The 22,454-nt window shown below is 35.9% G+C and overlaps 1 protein-coding gene across 2 annotated transcripts in view; it reads left to right on the top strand.

Moving 5' to 3' along the window:
• Window positions 1-21,994, top strand: part of septin3 (septin 3) — a 66,875-nt gene extending 44,881 nt beyond the window's left edge. Inside the window, exons 6-11 of one of the 2 annotated variants that reach the window (XM_061906141.1) lie at window positions 2,076-2,193; window positions 7,950-8,045; window positions 8,101-8,197; window positions 8,265-8,316; window positions 16,246-16,328; window positions 21,116-21,994. In XM_061906141.1, coding sequence (XP_061762125.1) covers window positions 2,076-2,193; window positions 7,950-8,045; window positions 8,101-8,197; window positions 8,265-8,316; window positions 16,246-16,328; window positions 21,116-21,144 — 475 coding nt within the window. In that variant the 3' untranslated portion in view covers window positions 21,145-21,994. Of the gene's footprint in view, window positions 1-2,075; window positions 2,194-7,949; window positions 8,046-8,100; window positions 8,198-8,264; window positions 8,317-16,245; window positions 16,379-21,115 lie in introns of both variants that reach the window. The other variant, XM_061906132.1, reaches the window with a different exon arrangement.
• Window positions 21,995-22,454: the final 460 nt, after the last annotated feature.

The following is a 22,454-nucleotide window of genomic DNA, read 5'->3' as shown; positions in this document are numbered from 1 at the left end:
GATGAAAATTTTTACTTGCAGAAAAAAGTTTTTAGACTCGCCAGTTGTGTTTTTTTCTTGAAGAAATAGTTTCCATCAATCCATTTTCTACCGCTTGTCCCCTTCGGGGTCGCGGGGGGTCACTGGTGCCTATCTCAGCTGCATTCGGGCGGTAGGCAGGGCACACCCTGGACAAGTCGCCACCTGATCACAGGAAATAGTTTCTTTTACTAGCAAATCTTTTTTTTTTACTTGCAAAAAAAAAATGTTTTGTCTTGAGAATCACCCAAAAAATTTTGATTTAAGAAAATGGTTTAGACTTTTGAATCACTTTTGTATTTGCAAAGTTTTTTTTTTTTTACCTGAGTATTGTTTTTTTACTTGGAAAAAATGTGTTTCTTTAAAAAAAATAGTTTTTACTTGTAAAAAATAGTGTTTTTTAACCAGCTAAAAATTGTTTTTAAACTTACCAAAAAATGTTTTGATTGAAGAAATTTGTTCAGACTTTTGAATCGCTCTTTTACTTGCAGAAAATAGTTTTTATACTTGTGAATTGTGTTTATTCTTAAATTAATAATATCCATTATTAGCAAAGAACTTTATCTTTACTTGCCCCCAAAAATATTTTGTCTTGAGGATTGTTTTTATACTTGCGGATACATGTTTTGTTTTTTTTTGTTTGTTTTTACTTGCGAAAAAAATTTTTTACTTGCAAATGTATTTATTTTTACCTAAGAATTTTTTCTTACTTTGAAAAAAATGTATTACTTGCAAAAAAAAATGTTTTACTTGTTAAATATATATATATTTTTAACCTGGAAATCATTTTTTTTTTACTTTCAAAAATTTGTTTTTATACTTACAAAAAGAAATTTGGCTTGAAAAAAATCTTAAGTTGCAGAAAATAGTTTTCAGACTTGCTAATTGTGTTTTTTCTTGAACAAATAGTTTCTTTTATTAGCAAATAATTTTATTTTTATTTGCAAAAAAAAATGTTGTCTTGAGAATTGTTTTTCCACTTGCGGAACATGTTTTTTTACTTGCAAAATTATTATTTTTTAACCTGCAAATCGTTTTTATTACTTTCTAATAATTGTTTTTATACTTACAAAAAAATTTGGATTGAGGAAAATTGTTTAGACTTTTCTTACTTGCAGAAAATAGGTTTTAGATTTTCGAATTGTGTTTTGTCACCTTTTTTACTAGCAAAAATTAATATTTAAAAAAAATTTTTGTCTTGAGAATTGTTTTTATACTTACGGGAAACTGTTCTTTTTTTTTTTTATTTTACTTGTAAATTGTTATTTTACTAGCAAATGTATTTATTTTTACCCAAAAATGTTTTCTTACTTTGAAAAAAATGTATTACTTGCAAAAAAAATGTTTTACATGTAAAAAAAAAATTTTTTTTCCTGTTAACCATTTTTTTTACTTTCAAAAAATAGTTTTTATACTCACAAAAAGAAGTTTGGAGAGAAGAACGTTTCTACTTGCAGAAAATAGTTTTTAGACTTGCTAACTGTGTTTTTTCTTGATGAAATAGTTTATTTTACTAGAAAATAATTGTATTTTTAATTGCAAAAAAAAATTTTTTTCTTGGGAATTGTCTTTTCCTTTACGGAAACATGTTTTTTTACTTGCAAAATTATTATTTTTTTAACCTGCAAATCGTTTTCTTACTTTAGATGAGGTGGCGACTTGTCCAGGGTGTACGCTGCCCTCCTTCCGACTGTAGCTGAGATAGGCACCAGCGCCCCCCGCGACTTCAAAGGGAAAAAGCTTTAGAAAATGGATGGATGGACTTTAGAAAATGTGTTTTTCTACTTACAAAAAAAATGTTGATTGAAGAAAATTGTTTAAACTTTTTTTACTTGCAGAAAATATTTTTTAGATTTGCGAATTGTGTTTTTTCATGAATAAATAGGTTTTTTTTACTAACAAAAAAAAATATTTTAGCATTTTTTTTTGTCTTGGGGATTGTTTTTCTACTTTCAGAAACATGTTTTTTTTTCTTTCTATAGATCCATGGAGAGTTTCACTCTCTTAAGTCACTCCCTGCCTTTTTTTTGTGTTCTTTTCCTCCCGGATGCGGAAAGGCTGCGGCAGCTGGACGTGGAGTTCATGAAGCGTCTGAGTCACTCGGTCAACATCATCCCCGTCATCGCCAAGGCCGACACCATGACGCCCGAGGAGAGGCACGACTTCAAACAACACGTGAGTTTTTACCCCGTCCAAAAACCTCAAAAGATTCTTAAAAATGGACTGAAGGACGTGTGATGACATCGTCCATTACTCACAAGCATTAAGCACAACGCAGGAAAAATGTCAATACTGCCTGGATGTACTGTTCATGTGATTTCTTAGTTTTAATAAGTGTGCAAAAAAATTCAGGAAAAAAAAAACTTTTCGCATTGTCATTGTTAGGAATTGTGTGTAGAATTTTGAGGACAAAAATTATTTTTTGCATTTTGGAATAAGGTTGTAACATAACAATGTGGAAAAAGGGAAGCCCTGTGAATACTTTCCAGGTGCACTGTAGATGTGGTTTCTCAGTTGTTTTTTTTAATACATTTAAAAAAAAAAATTTTAAATAAACTTTTGCATTATCGTTATGGGGAATTGTGTGTAGAATTTTGAGGTCTAAAGTTTTTATTTTCCAGGGCTGTAACATAACTAAATGTGGAAAAGTGAAGCGCTGTGAATACTTTCCAGGTGCATTGTATATGTGATTTCTTAGTTTTTTGTTTTTAATACGTTTTTGAAAAATTCCTAAAAAAACATCCATCCATCCATCCATCCATCCATCCAAAAAAAACATTTTGCATTATTATTATGGAGTATTGTGTGTAGAATTTTGAGGAGAAAAATTAATGTATTTAATTTTGGAATAAGTCTGTAACTAAACTAAATGTGGAAAAATTAAGCACTCTTAATTGTTGCACTGTAGATGTGATTTTTTTCTGTTAGTTTTATTAAATTTGCAAGAAAAAAAAAAAAAAAGAAAAAAAACTTTCCACATTGTCATGATGGGATGTTGTGTGTAGAATATTGAGGACAACATTTCTTTTTTGTTTTTTCCATTTTGGAATAAGACTGTAACATAACTAAAGTGGACAAGTGAAGCACTGTGAATATTTTCTAGGTGCACTGTATACGTGATTTCTTAGTGTTTTATTTTTAACACAATTTAAAAAAAAATGTTAAACGAAAACTTTTGTATTGTTATAATGGGGTATTGTGTGTAGAATTTTGAGGACAAAAAATTATTTATTTAGTTTTGGAATAAGGCTGTAATGTGACTAAATGTGGAAAAGTGAAGAGCTGTGAATATTTTCCAGGTGCACTTTATACGTGATTTCTTATTTTTATTTTTAATACATCTTTGAAAAAATCCTAAAAAAAAACATTTATTATTATTATTATAGAGTATTGTGTGTAGAATTTTGTATCCCCAGGGGTACGCGTACCCCCATTTGAGAACCACTGGCCTATAGAATGGAACCTAGGTAGGTGATCTCATCTTTCCTGGTGATAATGTCACCCACTTTTATAGTGAAGTCACTGACTTTCTTAAGGTTTATATGGTACCCAAATAGGATGGATTCCATTTAACCTAAGTGTATGGATAGCTTGTTGTCAGCGAGCCAGGTGCAAATATTAAGGAGTTCAGCACTGAGGATTTGTTCCACCTGTGACTTGTCCTTGTCGGATACCAGCACGGCCGAGTCATCCGCAAACAGGAACAATCCACAGTGGCATGCTGATGGAATGTCATTTACGTATATTAGGAACAGTAAAGGTCCTAGTATACTGCCTTGGGGGACTCCACAGCTTACTGAGAGGTAGAGATGCGCGGATAGACAATTATATCATCCGCATCCGCATCACCAAATTTGTCATCCACCCGAACCACCTTTTTATCAGGACCGTACCCGCCCGCTAACCGCCCGCTGAAATACATCAGAGGTCATCCATCTTTACCTCTCACAGAGCCATTTAGAACCTGTTTCACAGAGTAATGAAGGCAACTAGAGCCGCTTACATTCTCGCGACTTTTCGATAGTGTTCTTCTTTGTGACAATAATATGGGCATGCTGTGAAACCATTACCTTTTGCACCTTCAACAACTTGAACGAACCAATTGTTGTGTGCACTTTCCACAATCTCATGTACAAGATTGAAAGGCATACTGGGTGATACAGAGTACACTGATGGTTGTGATATAAACAACTTTAACACTTACTAATATGCGCCATGCTGTGAAGCCACACAATACAAGATTGACAAACACATTTCGGGAGAACATCCTCACAGTAACACAACATAAACGCAACACAACAAATACCCATAGTCCTTTGTATTCATGACAATTCCTGAATATATTTTACACCCCCGCGACCCCAACCCCGCCCACCTTACCGACGCACGGGGGGGGTGTATAAAATAGTCAGGAAGTGTCATGAATACAAAGGATTATGGGTATTTATTGTGTTGCGTTTATGTTGTGTTACTGTGAGGATGTTCTCCCGAAATGTGTTTGTCGTTCTTAATTGGTGTGGCTTCAAAGCGTGGCGCGTATTACTAAGCGTGTTAAAATTTTTTATATCACAACCATTAGTGTACTCTGTGTCACCCAGTATGCCTTGCAGTCGTGTGCGTGTTGTCGCTGAAGCCACCCATAACATGATGCTGGACTGACAAGTACATCGTACATTTTGTAGAGGGCGACAAAGCCAATTGCTTTACAGCACGCCCTAATACTTAATATCTGGGTGACTGCCGATAGTCATTCAAGAGAATAATAGCGCCTACTATTGTCTTCTTCGCTTTATGACACGGGTCTTAAATGGCTCTTTGAATGGCAAAGGATACCGATCCCAGAATCATGTATATCAAATATTTCCGGATGGTTCAACCGCCACCCGCCCGGATCTAATTAAAATCAATTTTTTCGTCATGCCAACCGCCCGACCCGCGGTCTATCCGCGGACTCCGCGGATGAGACCGCAAACCGCGCATCTCTACTGAGAGGGGAGGGGACACGGTGCCGTTCACCTCTCCCACCTGTTTCCTCCCCTCCAAGTAAGATTGCATCCAGCTTGATGAGGTTTTATCGAATCCAATTGCTCTGAGCTTATCCGACAGTATAGCGTGGTTAACGGTGTCAAAGGCCTTCTGAATGTCCAGCATGACTATGCCGCAGTATTTGCCCGCGTCCACCTTAGGTGCACTGTACACGTGATTTCTTAGTGTTTTATTTTTAATATAATTTAAAAAAAAATATTTAACAAAAACTTTTGCATCTTTATAATGGGGTATTGAGTGTAGAATTTTGAGGACAAAAAATAATTTACATAATTTTGGAATAAGACTGTAAAGTAAATAAATGTGGAAAAGTGAAGCTCTGTGAATATTTTCCAGGTGCACTTTATACGTGATTTCTTAGTTTTATTTTTAATACATTTTTGAAAAAAATCCTAAAAAATACATTTTGCATTACTATTATGGAGAATTGTGTGTAGAATTTTGAGGAAAAACATTTTTTTATTTAATTTTGGAATAAGGCTGTAAAAAAACTAAATGTGGAAAAGTTAAGCAGTCGTAATACTTTTCAGATGCACTGTTGATGTGATTTCTTAGCTATTTTTTTTCATTACATTTTCTAAAAAAATGTATCAAAATTAAAAAAAATAAACTTTTGCATTACATTGGGGGTATTGTGTGCAGAATTTTGAGGACAACCATTTTTTTGTTTTTTTTCCATTTGGAATAAGGCTGTAACATAACTAAATTTGGAAAAGTGAAGCATTGTGAATATTTGCCAGGTGCACTGTGGATGTGATTTCTTAGTTTTATTTTTAATACATTTTTTTTTAATTCCAACTTTTGCATTATTATTATGGAGTATTGGGTGTAGAATTTTGAGGACAAAAATGAATTTATTTGATTTTGGAATTAGGCTGTAACAAAACTAAATGTGGAAAAGTGAAGCGCTGTGAATACTTTCCAGGTGTACTGTATTTGTGATTTCTTAGTTTTTTTATTTTTAATACATTATTTTAAAAACCCTAAAAAAACTTTTGCATAATTATTATGGAATATTCTGTGTAGAATTTTGTGGACAAAAATGAATGTATTTAATTTTGGAATAAGGCTGTAACAAAATTAAATGTTGAGAAATTAAGCACTCTCTATGTGGTTTCTTAGGTTTTTATATTTTATACATTTTCCAAAAAATATTTAAAAAATGATTTTGCATTATCATTGTGTGTAGAATTTTGAGGCCAATTTTTATTTATTTATTTTTATATTTATTTCATTTAGGAATAGGGTTGTAACATAACAAAATTTGGAAAAGTGAAACCCTGTGAATAATTTCCAGATGCACTGCGGATGTGATTTTTTTTTTGTTAGTTTTATTCATCCATCCGTCCATCCATTTACTACCGCTTATTCCCTTTTGGGGTCGCGGGGGGCGCTGGCGCCTCTCTCAGCAACAATCGGGCGGAAGGCAGGGTACACCCTGGACAAGTCGCCACCTCATCGCAGGGCCATCACAGATAGACAGACAACATTCACACTCACATTCACACACTAGGGCCAATTTAGTGTTGCCAATCAACCTATCCCCAGGTGCTTGTCTTTGGAAGTGGGAGGAAGCCGGAGTACCTGGAGGGAACCCACGCATTCACGGGGAGAACATGCAAACTCCACAAAGAAAGATCCCAAGCCCGGGATTGAACCCTGACTACTCTGGACCTTCGTATTGTGAGGCAGACGCACTAACCCCTCTCCCACCGTGAAGCCCTGTTAGTTTTATTAAATTTTCAAAAAAATAAAAACAAAAAATAAAAACTTTGGGGTGTTGTGTGTAGAATTTTGAGGACAAAAATGAATTTTCTCCATTGTAGAACAGGGCTGTAACACAACAGAATGTGGAAAGTGAAGCGCTGTGAATATTTTCCAGGTGTACTTTATACGTGATTTCTTAGTTTTATTTTTTATAATTTAAAAAAAAAAATCCTAAAAATAACCTTTTGCATTATTATTATGGAGTATTGTGCGTAGAATTTTGTGGACAAAAATTAATTTATTTAATTTTGGAATAAGGCTGTAACAAAACTAAATGTGGTAAGTGAAGCACTGTTAATATTTTCCAGGTGCACTGTATACATGTTTTCTTGGTTTTATTTTTGATACATTTTTTAAAAATTCCCCCCAAAAAACTTTTGCATTATTATTATGGAGTATTATGTGTAGAATTATTTTGAGGACAAAAATGAATTTATTTAATTTTGGAATAAGGCTGTAACAAAACTAAATGTGGAAAAGTGAAGCACTCTGAATATTTTCCAGGTGCACTGTACACGTGATTTCTTTTTTTCTTTTTTTTTCTTTTTTTTAAAAAATCCTAAAAAAAAAAAAAAAGCTTTTGCATTATTATTATGGTTTATTGTGTGTACAATTTTAAGTACAAAAATGTATTTATTTAAATTTTGGAATAAGGCTTTAACAAAACTAAATGTGGAAAAAATAAGCACTCTATATCTGGTTTGTTAATTTTTTGTTTTTAATACATTTTCCAAAAAATATTTTAAAAATACTTTTGCATTATCATTGTGTGTAGAATTTTGAGGCCGGATTTTATTTTTATTTTTTTTAATGTTTCATCTAGGATTAGCGTTGTAACATAACAAAATGTGGAAAAGTGAAATCCTGTGAATCATTTCCAGATGCACTGTAGATGTGATTTTTTTTGTTTGTTAGTTTTATTAAATTTGCAAAACAAACAACAACAAAAAAAACTTTGGGGTGTTGTGTGTAGAATTTTGAGGACAAAAATGAATTTCCTTCATTGTGGACAGGGCTGTAACACAACAGAATGTGGAAAGTGAAGCGCTGTGAATAATTTCCGGGTGTACTGTACATAAAAAGTACTTCCAGTAGTGAGATGATTGGTGTCCCCGCAGGTGAAGAAGGAGCTGGAGATGAACGGGGTGGAGTTTTACCCCCAGAAGGAGTTTGACGAGGACATGGAGGACAAGAGCGACAACGACAAAATTCGAGTAAGTGACCAGCGTTCCTCCTCACTTCTTCATCCAACATGTCCGCCGTCCACAGGAAGTCATGCCCTTCGCCGTGGTGGGCAGCGACAAAGAGTACCAAGTCAACGGCAAGCGCGTGCTGGGCAGGAAGACGGCGTGGGGAGTTGTAGAAGGTGCGCCTGCACGCTCTCAAAAAACTTATTCCACTTCCTTCTTCCATCTGACGCTGTCTTCTTCCAGTTGAAAACATGAAGCACTGTGAGTTCGCTCAGCTCAGAGACTTCCTCATCAGGTAATACTCAGTTTTTATTTTCATGTTTCAGATCACTCATTCAACTCTTTACCTTTCCACTACCTTTCACATATTAACACAAAATGAGTCATCTTACTCTTGATTTGAGTCTTATTCAATAATTATATCTAACATACTTAGGTGGTCGACTTGAGTTTGTCAAATGATATAAAAATATTTGTTAATCACAAATATTATCCAGGCTTTGATTGATTGATTGAAATATTTATTTCAGACCTGCACAGTACAACAAAACACTTGTTTTTCATTTTTTACATTTTGGCAGAGATAATCATGCAAGGCTTGAAAAGGGGTTGGATGAAGCAGATGCTTATAATATCCCAACCCCTCTCACTCATTCCGCGTTTAACATAAACAATACAATACAATACAAGAACAATACTATACAAACAAAAACAAGAAAAACTGTTGTACACTAACAATACGATAGTACCACTGTTACTATAAGACAAGACAAGACGAAACAAAACATACACACGCACACACAGACACACAGGCCCAAAACACTTTCTGACCATACACTTCTATCCCATCGCTCTGTGCTGAGGGCATCACTCTCTTTCCTCCTCGTACTTCTTCAGTACATCTTTTTTAAACAGTGTTTTAAATTGAATCATGTTAGAACACATTTTTAACTTGTCTTCTAAGTTGTTCCACAGACTGACTCCACGCACTGAAATGCACATTGATTTTAAAGTGGTTCTAAATTTAGGCAAATATAATTTGTTTCCTCTTAAACTTTGGTCAGACTGATTACAAAAAGTATAATAATCAAATATACTTCAAAAAAAGGACTTCATGGAAACTGATGAAAAATACATTTACAAACAATTATGCAGTGATAAAAAAAATAAGTTCTACCTAAATTATTAATATATATTTCTTAAATACAAGATCAATAACATTTTAATAAATGCATTCCAACAAAATTAACTATGATAATATAAATATATATGTTTCTTAAATAAACTCAATAAAATTTAAATAAATATATTCTAATTAAATTAATAATAATATATCAATTTCCTAGCGGGGTGTTTAAAATAGTCAGGAATTGTCATGGATATAAAGGATTCTGGGTATTTGTTGTGTTGCGTTTATGTTGTGTTACTGTGAAGATGTCCTCCCGAAATGTGTTTGTCAATCTTGTTTGGTGTGGCTTCACAGCGTGGCGCATATTACTAAGAGTGTTAAAATTGTTTATATCACAACCATTAGAGTACGGCGTGGCGCAGTGGGAGAGTGGCTGTGTGCAACCCGAGGGTCCCTGGTTCAAATCCCACCTAGTACCAACCTCGTCACGTCCGTTGTGTCCTGAGCAAGACACTTCACCCTTGCTCCTGATGGGTGCTGGTTGGCGCCTTGCATGGCAGCTCCCTCCATCAGTGTGTGAATGTGTGTGTGAAAGGGTAAATGTGGAAGTAATGTCAAAGCGCTTTGAGTACCTTGAAGGTAGAAAAGCGCTATACAAGTACAACCCATTTATCATTATTTATTTACTCTGTGTCACCCAGTATGCCTTGCAGTCGTGTGCGTGTTGCTGCGGAAGCCACACACAACATGTTGCTGGACTGACAAGCAGATCGTACATGCTGTAAAGGGCGACAAAGTCAATGACTTCATAGCATGCCCCAATACTTATTATCTGGGTGACTGCCGGTAGTCATTTTGGAGAATATTAGCGTCTTGACTTCTTCGCTTTGTAACACGGGTCTTAAATGGCTCTTTAATGGCAAAGGATACTGATCCCAGAACCATGTATATCAAATATTCCGGATGATTCAACCGCCACCCGCCAGAATCTAATTAAAATCTATTTTTTCGTCATGTCACCCGCCCGACCCGCGGTTTATCCGCGGACTCCGCGGATGAGACCGCAAACCGCGCATCTCTAATATACATATATGTATATATATATATATATATATATATATATATATATATATATATATATATATATATATATATATATATATATACTCCTCTCTGAGCTGCAACCTTATCGTGGTAGAGGAGTTTGCGTGTCCCAATGATCCTAGGAGCTATGTTGTCCGGGGGCATAAAGCCCTCTGGTAGGGTCTCCCAAGGCAAACAGGTTCTAGGTGAGGGATCAGACAAAGAGCAGCTCAAAGACCTTTATGAAGAAGAAAAAGCATGGACCCAGATTTCCCTCGTCCGGACACGGGTCACCGGGGCCCCCCTCTGGAGCCAAGCCCTGAGGTGGGGCACGATGGCGAGCGCCTGGTGGCCGGGTCTGTTCCCATGGGGCCCGGCCGGGCACAGCCTGAAGAGGCAACGTGGGTCACCCCTCCAATGGGCTCACCACCCATAGCAGGGGCCATAGAGGTCGGGTGCAATGTGAGATGGGTGGCAGCCGAAGGCAGGGCACTTGGCGGTCCGATCCTCGGCTACAGAAGCCAGCTCTTGGGACGTGGAACGTCACGTCACTGGGGGGGAAAGAGCCTGAGCTAGTGCGCAAAGTCGAGAAATTCCGGCTGGATATAGTCGGACTCACTTCGACGCACAGCAAGGGCTTTGGAACCACTTCTCTCGAGAGGGATTGGACCCTCTTCCACTCTGGCGTTGCCGGCAGTGAGAGGCGACGGGCTGGGGTGGCAATTCTTGTTTCCCCCCCGCTCAAAGCCTGTACGTTGGAGTTCAACCCGGTGGACGAAAGGGTAGCCTCCCTCCGCCTTCGGGTGGGGGCACGGGTCCTGACTGTTGTTTGTGCTTACGCACCAAACAGCAGTTCAGAGTACCCACCCTTTTTGGGAACACTCGAGGGAGTACTGGAAAGTGCTCCCCCGGGTGATTCCCTTGTCCTACTGGGAGACTTCAACGCTCACGTTGGCAACGACAGTGAAACCTGGAGAGGCGTGATTAGGAAGAATGGCCGCCCGGATCTGAACCCGAGTGGTGTTTTGTTATTGGACTTTTGTGCTCGTCACAGTTTGTCCATAACAAACACCATGTTCAAACATAAGGGTGTCCATATGTGCACTTGGCACCAGGACACCCTAGGCCGCAGTTCTATGATCGACTTTGTAGTTGTGTCATCGGATTTGCGCCCTTATGTTTTGGACACTCGGGTGAAGAGAGGGGCGGAGCTTTCTACCGATCACCACCTGGTGGTGAGTTGGCTGCGATGGTGGGGGAAGATGCCGGACAGACCTGGCAGGCCCAAACGCATTGTGAGGGTCTGCTGGGAACGTCTGGCAGAGTCTCCTGTCAGACAAAGTTTCAATTCCCACCTCCGGAAGAACTTTGAACATGTCACGAGGGAGGTGCTGGACATTGAGTCCGAGTGGACCATGTTCCGCACCTCTATTGTCGAGGCGGCAGATCGGAGCTGTGGCCGCAAGGTAGTTGGTGCCTGTCGGGGCGGCAATCCTAAAACCCCTTGGTGGACACCAGCGGTGAGGGATGCCGTCAAGCTGAAGAAGGAGTCCTATCGGGTCCTTTTGGCTCATAGGACTCCGGAGGCAGTGGACAGGTACCGACAGGCCAAGCGGTGTGCAGCTTCAGCGGTCGCGGAGGCAAAAACTCGGACATGGGAGGAGTTCGGGGAAGCCATGGAAAACGACTTCCGGGCGGCTTCGAAGCGATTCTGGACCACCGTCCGCCGCCTCAGGAAGGGGAAGCAGTGCACTATCAACACCGTGTATGGTGCGGATGGTGTTCTGCTGACCTCAACTGGAGATGTTGTGGATAGGTGGAAGGAATACTTCGAAGATCTCCTCAATCCCACCAACACGTCTTCCTATAAGGAAGGAGTGCCTGGGGAATCTGTGGTGGACTCTCCTATTTCTGGGGCTGAGGTCGCTGAAGTAGTTAAAAAGCTCCTCGGTGGCAAGGCCCCAGGGGTTGACGAGATCCGCCCGGAGTTCCTTAAGGCTCTGGATGCTGTGGGGCTGTCTTGGTTGACAAGACTTTGCAGCATCGCGTGGACATCGGGGGGGTACCTCTGGATTGGCAGACCGGGGTGGTGGTTCCTCTCTTTAAGAAGGGGGACCGAAGGGTGTGTTCCACTATCGTGGGATCACACTCCTCAGCCTTCCCGGTAAGGTTTATTCAGGTGTACTGGAGAGGAGGCTACGCCGGATAGTCGAACCTCAGATTCAGGAGGAACAGTGTGGTTTTCGTCCTGGTCGTGGAACTGTGGACCAGCTCTATACTCTCGGCAGGGTTCTTGAGGGTGCATGGGAGTTTGCCCAACCAGTCTACATGTGCTTTGTGGACTTGGAGAAGGCATTCGACCGTGTCCCTCGGGAAATCCTGTGGGGAGTGCTCAGAGAGTATGGGCTATCGGACTGTCTTATTGTGGCGGTCCGTTCCCTGTGCGATCAGTGCCAGAGCTTGGTCCGCATTGCCGGCAGTAAGTCGAACACATTTCCAGTGAGGGTTGGACTCCGCCAAGGCTGTCCTTTGTCACCGATTCTGTTCATAACTTTTATGGACAGAATTTCTAGGCGCAGTCAAGGCGTTGAGGGGTTCCGGTTTGGTAACCGCAGGATTAGGTCTCTGCTTTTTGCAGATGATGTGGTCCTGATGGCTTCATCTGACCGGGATCTTCAGCTCTCGCTGGATCGGTTCGCAGCCGAGTGTGAAGCGACCGGAATGAGAATCAGCACCTTCAAGTCCGAGTCCATGGTTCTCGCCTGGAAAAGGGTGGAATGCCATCCCCGGGTTGGGGAGGAGACCCTGCCCCAAGTGGAGGAGTTCAAGTACCTAGGATTCTTGTTCACGAGTGAGGGAAGAGTGGATCGTGAGATCGACTGGCGGATCGGTGCGACGTCTTCAGTAATGCGGACGTTGTACCAATCCGTTGTGGTGAAGAAGGAGCTGAGCCGGAAGGCAAAGCTCTCAATTTACCGGTCAATCTACGTTCCCATCCTCACCTATGGTCATGAGCTTTGGGTCATGACCGAAAGGATAAGATCACGGGTACAAGCGGCCAAAATGTGTTTCCTCCGCCGTGTGGCGGGGCTCTCCCTTAGAGATAGGGTGAGAAGTTTTGCCATCCGGGAGGAACTCAAAGTAAAGCCGCTGCTCCTTCACATCGAGAGGAGCCAGATGAGGTGGTTCGGGCATCTGGTCAGGATGCCACCCGAACGCCTCCCTAGGGAGGTGTTTAGGGCACGTCCAACCGGTAGGAAGCCACGGGGAAGACCCAGTACACGTTGGGAAGACTATGTCTCCCGGCTGGCCTGGGAACGCCTCGGGATCCCCCGGGAAGAGCTAGACGAAGTGGCTGGGGAGAGGGAAGTCTGGGTTTCCCTGCTTAGGCTGTTGCCCCCGCGAGCCGACCTCGGATAAGCGGAAGATGATGGATGGATGGATATATATATATATATATATGTATATATATATATATATATATAAAAATGTGTATATGTATATATATATATATGTGTATATGTATATATATATATATATATACATATATATATATGTGTGTATATATATATTTATGTATGTATCTTAAATATAATATAAAAAACTAAAGAAGTTCTAACTAAATTAATAAAAATTATATATACTGTATATATATATATATATGTGTGTGTATATATATTGTTTATTTAAGATATATATATATCTTAAATAAACTCAATAAAATTTAAATAAATGAATTCTAATTAAATTAATAGTCATATATCAGTTTCCTATATAAACTGCCAATAAAATTAAATTAAATACATTCTAACTAAAAATAATAATAATGACAGTAATAGTAATAACTTATGTATTTCTTAAATACATTTTCAGTAAAATTCAATTCAATACATTCTAAATAAATAAATAATCATATATATATATATATATATATATATATATACATACATATATATATATATATATATATATATATATATATGTATATATATATATATATATACATACATATGTTTATATATATATATATATATATGTGTATATATATATATATATATACACAAACACACTATATATATACATATATATAAAATGGTGAATAAAAAACTAAATACATTTTAACTAAATTAATAACAATTATATATATATATGTTTATATACATGTATAGTTTATTTAAGATATATATATTTCAAATAAATTGTAAAATGAAAACTATATTTAACTATATTTAATTTTAAAAAATGTTTTAAATAAACTGTCTGTAAAATAAGAATAATTGTATTCTAACTATTATTTAAAAATATGTATTTAAATTTCTTGAATAAACTGTCTGTAAAATTAAAATAGATTAATATAAACTAAATGAATAATAATAATATATTTCTTTAACCGTCAGTAACATTAAGCTAAACAAATTGGAACTAATTTAATAATAGTAATAATAATAGTAATAATAATATATTTCTTAAATAAACTCTTAAAATTTAACCAAATACTTTTGAACTAAATTAATAATAATATTAATATGTTTTTAAAAAAATAAAATGTCAATATAATTAAATTAAACAAATTCTAACTAAAGTATTAATAAAAATATATTTTGTAAATAAAGTGAAATTAATAAATTCAATGACTCTTTTAGTCCACTTTAGTAATGTCGAGGCTGAGGCAGAGCCAATCAGTGGTCACCATGCTGAAGAGCACGCTCTGATTGGTTCCATCCCAGCTGGTGCCAAGACGACTGCAGTGTTGATGTTTTTCCTTCCTGCGCTGAGAGTCCATTCACAATCCATTCTCCATTCAAAACAATTTTTAGAATTATGGAAAATTAGTTAGAAAAGTCTGTTCTGTTTGCATAGAGATGGCCTCAAAATGTGTTTTAATTAATTCTTACTAATAAATACAAATTAATCATAAACATTTTGAAAATTATGAGGGCTTGAAAATTAGTTTTTTAAATGAATTTTTAATTTATAAAAATCTACTTTTAAAATGCTGATGGACTAAAGACGTCTTTTTTAAAATGGATTTTTAATGAAACAAAAACGATTTTTTTTTTTAATTATGATACTCTAAAAAGGTCTTTAAAAATGTGTTCTTATTTGTATTTTTTTAATCAAATTTTGGAAAATTATGATTGCCTATGGACATCTTTAACTATTAGTTCTTATTTATATTTTTTCCAAATGGATTTTTGAAAATTATAATGGCCTAAGACTTTTTTTTTGTTTTGTTTTTAATAATTGTTATTGAAATTTATTTTTGGATTTTTTTAAATTATCATGGCCTAAAAATATATATATTTTTAATGGATTCTTATGAAAAGAAAAATATTTTTTTGAAAATGACATTGGCCTAAAAATATATTTAAAAAAATGTATAATAATAATAAAAAAAATAAATTAAAATGGCCTAAATATATATATTTTTTAATTCACAGATTATATATAGTTATGTATTATATATATTTTTTTCTAATCGATTTTTAAAAATTATGATTTGAAATTTTAAAAATGTACGATGGTCTGAAGACGTTTTGTAAGTAATTGTTATTGAAATTTTTTTTAGATTTTTTTTAAATGATCATGGCCTAAAAATACATTTTTAAAAATGTATGCTTATAAAAAGAAACATTTATTTTTGAAATTGATAATGGCCTACAAATATATTTTTGAAATACCTTCTTTTTAAAATAATGTTTTAATGAAAATTAAAATGGCCTAAATATATATATTTTTCTTAATTAATTCATTATATATAGTTATATATTATATATATATTTTTTTTAATTTTTATGAAAATTATGAATAAGAATGGTCATTTGGATGTCAATTGATGTTTGATGCTGACTCAGCAGGTTTTAATTGGTTGTGTAAACTTTCTGGCAAACGACCTTGACCTGGTCCCACTCACACACGCTGCACATCTCTCTCCATTAGAAAGTCAACAAAAGGCCAAATATGGCTTCCCCTCTCCAAGGAGAATTCTGGTGACTTCCTTTGTCTGCTCAGGTCTCACCTTCAGGACCTGAAGGAGGTGACTCACAACATCCACTACGAGACGTACCGCGCCAACAGACTCCACGAGAACGGAGGTCTGCACGCCGCCCAGGAGAGCAACTTGTAACCACACCCACCATTTACAGTACGAACGTTTACAGTACAAACGTTTACAGTACGACCGTTTACAGTACCACTATATACAGTACCACTACTTACGGCACGAACGTTTACAGTACAAATGTTTACAGTACAACCGTTTACAGTACCACCATTTAGAGTACCACTATTTACAGTACAAACGTTTACAGTACCACCATTTACAGTACCAACGTTTACAGTACCACTATTTACAGTACAAACGTTTACAGTACCACTATTTACAGTACCACATTTTCAGTACCACTATTTACAGTACGAACGTTTACTGTACCACTATTTGCAGTACCACCATTTACAGTACGAACGTTTACAGTACGAATGTTTACAGTACCACTATTTACAGTACGAATGTTTACAATACGACCGTTTACAGTACAGCCATTTACAACACCACCATTTACAGTACCACTATTTACAGTGCGAACGTTTACAGTACCACCATTTAAAGTACCACTATTTACAGTACGAACGTTTACATTATGACCGTTTACAGTACCACCATTTACAGTACCACTATTTACAGTACTAACGTTTACAGTACCAGTATTTACATAACCACCATTTTCAGTACCACTGTTTACAGTACGAACGTTTACAGTACCACTTTTTATAGTACCACTATTTACAGTACGAATGTTTATACAGTATGACTGTTTACAGTACCACCATTTACAGTACCACTATTTACAGTGCGAACGTTTACAGTATGACCGTTTACAGTACCACCATTTACAGCACCACTATTTACAGAACAACTATTTACAGTACAAACATTTACAGTACGAACGTTTACAGTATAACCGTTTACAGTACAAACATTTACAGTACCAACATTGACAGTACCACAATTTACAGTACCACTATTTACGGTATGAGCATTTACAGTACCACTATTTACGGTACAACCATTTACAGCACTACCATTTACAGTACCACTATTTACAGTACAACCATTTACAGCACCACCATTTACAGTACCACTATTTACAGTACAACCATTTACAGCACCACCATTTACAGTACCACTCTTTACAGTACAAATTTTTACAGTACTACCATTTACAGTACCAATATTTACAGCACCACTATTTACAGTACCACTACTTACGGTACGAACGTTTACAGTACAAATGTTTACAGTACGACCGTTTACAGTACCACCATTTAGAGTACCACTATTTACACTACAAACGTTTACAGTACCACTATTTACAGTACGAATGTTTACAGTACCACTATTTACAGTGCGAGCGTTTACAGTACCACTATTTGCAGTACCAACATTTACAGTACAAACGTTTACAGTACCACCTTTTACAGTACAACCATTTACAGTACAAACGTTTACAGTACCACTATTTACTGTTCCACTATTTGCAGTACAAACGCTTACAGTACCACTATTTACTGTTCCACTATTTACAGTACGACCGTTTACAGTGCCACCATTTACAGTATCACTATTTACAGTACCACTACTTACAGTACAAGCGTTTACAGTACCACTATTTACAGTACCACATTTTCAGTACCACTATTTACAGTACGAACGTTTACTGTACCACTATTTGCAGTACCACCATTTACAGTACGAACGTTTACAGTACGAATGTTTACAATACGACCGTTTACAGTACAGCCATTTACAACACCACCATTTACAGTACCACTATTTACAGTGCGAACGTTTACAGTACCACCATTTAAAGTACCACTATTTACAGTACGAACGTTTACATTACGACCGTTTACAGTACCACCATTTACAGTACCACTATTTACAGTACTAACGTTTACAGTACCAGTATTTACATAACCACCATTTTCAGTACCACTGTTTACAGTACGAACGTTTACAGTACCACTTTTTATAGTACCACTATTTACAGTACGAATGTTTATACAGTATGACTGTTTACAGTACCACCATTTACAGTACCACTATTTACAGTGCGAACGTTTACAGTATGACCGTTTACAGTACCACCATTTACAGCACCACTATTTACAGAACAACTATTTACAGTACAAACATTTACAGTACGAACGTTTACAGTATAACCGTTTACAGTACAAACATTTACAGTACCAACATTGACAGTACCACAATTTACAGTACCACTATTTACGGTATGAGCATTTACAGTACCACTATTTACGGTACAACCATTTACAGCACCACCATTTACAGTACCACTATTTACAGTACAACCATTTACAGCACCACCATTTACAGTACCACTATTTACAGTACAAATTTTTACAGTACTACCATTTACAGTACCAATATTTACAGCACCACTATTTACAGTACCACTACTTACGGTACGAACGTTTACAGTACAAATGTTTACAGTACGACCGTTTACAGTACCACCATTTAGAGTACCACTATTTACACTACAAACGTTTACAGTACCACTATTTACAGTACGAATGTTTACAGTACCACTATTTACAGTGCGAGCGTTTACAGTACCACTATTTGCAGTACCAACATTTACAGTACAAACGTTTACAGTACCACCATTTACAGTACAACCATTTACAGTACAAACGTTTACAGTACCACTATTTACTGTTCCACTATTTGCAGTACAAACGCTTACAGTACCACTATTTAAAGTACGACCATTTACAGTACCACTATTTACGTTACAACCATTTATAGTACCACTATTTACGGTACAACCATTTATAGTACCACTATTTACGGTACAACCATTTACACCACAACCATTTACAGTACCACTATTTACGGTACAACCATTTACAGCACCACCATTTACAGTACCACTATTTACAGTAGCTGACATGTGTACATACAGTATTTGTGTTATTTGTCATGAATATGACATCACTGACATGTGGAGATATTTGTGTCATTTGTGGTACTTTTCAGGAATATGACATAACCGACATGAGAACATATTTGTGTTATTTTTCATGACTATGACATAACCGACATGAGGACCTATTTGTGTCATCCATGTTATTTTTCATGAATATGACATAACTATCATGTGGACATATTTGTGTTATTTTTCATGACTGTTATATAACTGACATGTGGACATATTTTTGTTATTTGTGTAATTTTTTATGAATATTACATAATTGACATGTGGACATAATTTGTGTCATTTCTGTTATTTTTCATAAATAACATAATATGACATCATTGACATGTGGACATTTTTGTGTTATTTTTCATGAATCTGACATCACTGACATGTGGACATATTTGTGTTATTTATGTTATTTTTCATGAATATTATGCAACTGACAAAACATATTTGTGTCATTTTTGTTAATTTTTATGAATATGACATCACTAACGTGGACATATTTGTGTTATTTTTGTTATTTTTCATGAATATGACATCACTGACATGTGGACATATTTGTGTTATTTATGTTATTTTTCATGAATATTATGCAACTGACATATGGACATATTTGTGTTATTTTTCATGAATATGACATCACTAACATGTGAACATATTTGTGTCATTTGTGTTATTTTTCATGAATAATATAATATGACATCACTGACGTGGACATTTGTGTTATTTTTCATGAATATGACATCACTGACGTGGACATATTTGTGTTATTTATGTTATTTTTCATGAATATTATGCAACTGACATATGGACATATTTGTGTCATTTTTGTTATTTTTTATGAATATGACATCACTAACATGTGGACATATTTGTGTTATTTGTTTTACTTTTCATGAATATGACATCACTAACATGTGGACATAGTTGTGTTATTTATGTTTTTTTCATGAATATTATGCAACCGACATGGACATATTTGTGTCATTTTTGTTATTTTTTATGAATATGACATCACTAACATGTGGAAATATTTGTGTTATTTTTTTTATTTTTCATGAATATGACATCACTGACATGTGGACATATTTGTGTTATTTTTGTTATTTTTCATAAGTATGACATCACCAACGTGGACATATTTGTGTATTTGTGTTATTTTCATGAATATGACATCACTAACGTGAACATATTTGTGTCATTTTTAATGAATAATATAATATGACATCACTGACGTGGACATATTTGTGTTATTTTTTGTTATTTTTCATGACTGTGACATACCTGACATGTGGACATATTTGTGTTATTTTTCATTAATATGACATAACTGACATGTGGACATATTTGTGTTATTTTTCATGAATATGACATCACTGACGTGGACATATTTGTGTCATTTTTGTTATTTTTCATGAATATGACATATTTGTGTTATTTTTCATGAATAACTGACTTTTCGACATTTGTGTTATTTGTGTTATTTTTAATGAATAATAATAACATTTACGTGGACATATTTGTGTTATTTTTCATGAATATGACATAACTGACATGTGGACATATTTGTGTTATTTTTCATGAATATGACATCACTGACGTGGACATATTTGTGTCATTTTTGTTATTTTTCATGAATATGACATAATATTTGTGTTATTTTTCATGAATAACTGACATATCGACATTTGTGTTATTTATGTTATTTTTAATGAATAATAATTATGACATTTACGTGGACATATTTGTGTTATTTTTCATGAGTATTACATAACTGACATGTGGACATATTTGTGTCATTTTTTGACATGACATCACTGAAATATTTGTGTCATTGATGTTATTTTTCTGACCCCCCCTGTTGCGTCTCAAAGTGGGCGTGGTCAGGGTGCCGCCATGTTGAAGACTGCCAAAGCCTTGTCGGCGTCCTCCGCCTCCTTCGTCTCGCCTCCCTACGACCACGACCACGTCCTATCATTATCTCTGTGCCAGAAGTCCAGGACCAACCACGTCCACAAGCGCTGAAGATTCTGTCCCAAATAAATTGACATCATCTTTCATTTCTGCCTGACGGAGAGAAAGTGTGGTGTTTGTCCCACTTTATCAGGAATGTAGGCTTACATACTCCTCTCTACCACTGGGGGGCAGCACTGATATGTCAATCCTTTTAACACTCTTCAAATGATTTTTTTTAGACATTTTTGACAAAAGGGCCCTTTATTATAATTTTTTTATTATTATTAGAATTATCATTAATACTGTTATCCCAATACATCACCTTTTTGAGGGCCTTAACGTCTATGAAAACACAATTTTTGAGGGGAAAAATCCTCCAAAAAACACTTCAAAAAACAGACCAGAAGTCGGCAATATTGCTTCCCGTCGGCCATCTTGAGCGTAAACTGGAATCATACTTAAGTTGTTTTTGTTTTTTTCCAAGCAGATTGTGAATCAACGATACATTTTTAACTTTTACTGTCATAAAAAAAACAAAAGTATGTGATTTTATTTGGAAATGTGACGTCTGATACCGAGTGCATGCAACCCAAAAAAGATTGAGAAAAACAACGTATCAGACCTTTTTTTTATTTTACTTTTTTCAACAGTGATATTTATTTACATACTTTTTAAAGCACTGCTTTTTATTTGTACTTATTGAACTGTCTGTAAGTTGCTGTGAAGTTTGATTATTGATTTATTGACTTGTCCTGTCTTATTTATTCCTAATTGAATAAATGCATTTTCTCATGGAAGTTTTTTTGCCTTTTGATTTTGTCAATTTCAACTTCAAAGACATCCAAATTAACTGTGATATTAAAAATTAATAATTAAATATATTAAATATCACTTAAGACCACAAGTAAATTTTTGGGAGGGCGGAGGGGGGGTGTTCCGTCAATCCTTCATAAATCATGCAGGGGCGTATTTAATAATTTGAGGGCCAAAATCAAAGGTGTCATTGGGGCCCTCCACAATAAAACATTTAGTTAGAAAGAAGCATGCAGTCTGCACGTTGACGTCAACACGTTTTTACTGTAATTGTTCAAACATGAATCCACATTTAATGGAATTGTAGGACATTCTTAGTAGATCATTTTATAAGACCGCATGTGAGGCGTAGCGCTATCATTGTGAAGGTGAGAATTGTGTGACTTGGGAAAAAGAGATCTTGACAAGAATGTTTAAAAAATAATAATTATAAAAGTGCCTTTG

Source organism: Nerophis ophidion, linkage group LG01 (assembly GCF_033978795.1).
Source record: "Nerophis ophidion isolate RoL-2023_Sa linkage group LG01, RoL_Noph_v1.0, whole genome shotgun sequence".
Classification (NCBI taxonomy): domain Eukaryota; kingdom Metazoa; phylum Chordata; class Actinopteri; order Syngnathiformes; family Syngnathidae; genus Nerophis; species Nerophis ophidion.
This window is presented reverse-complemented; position numbering and strand designations above follow the sequence as displayed.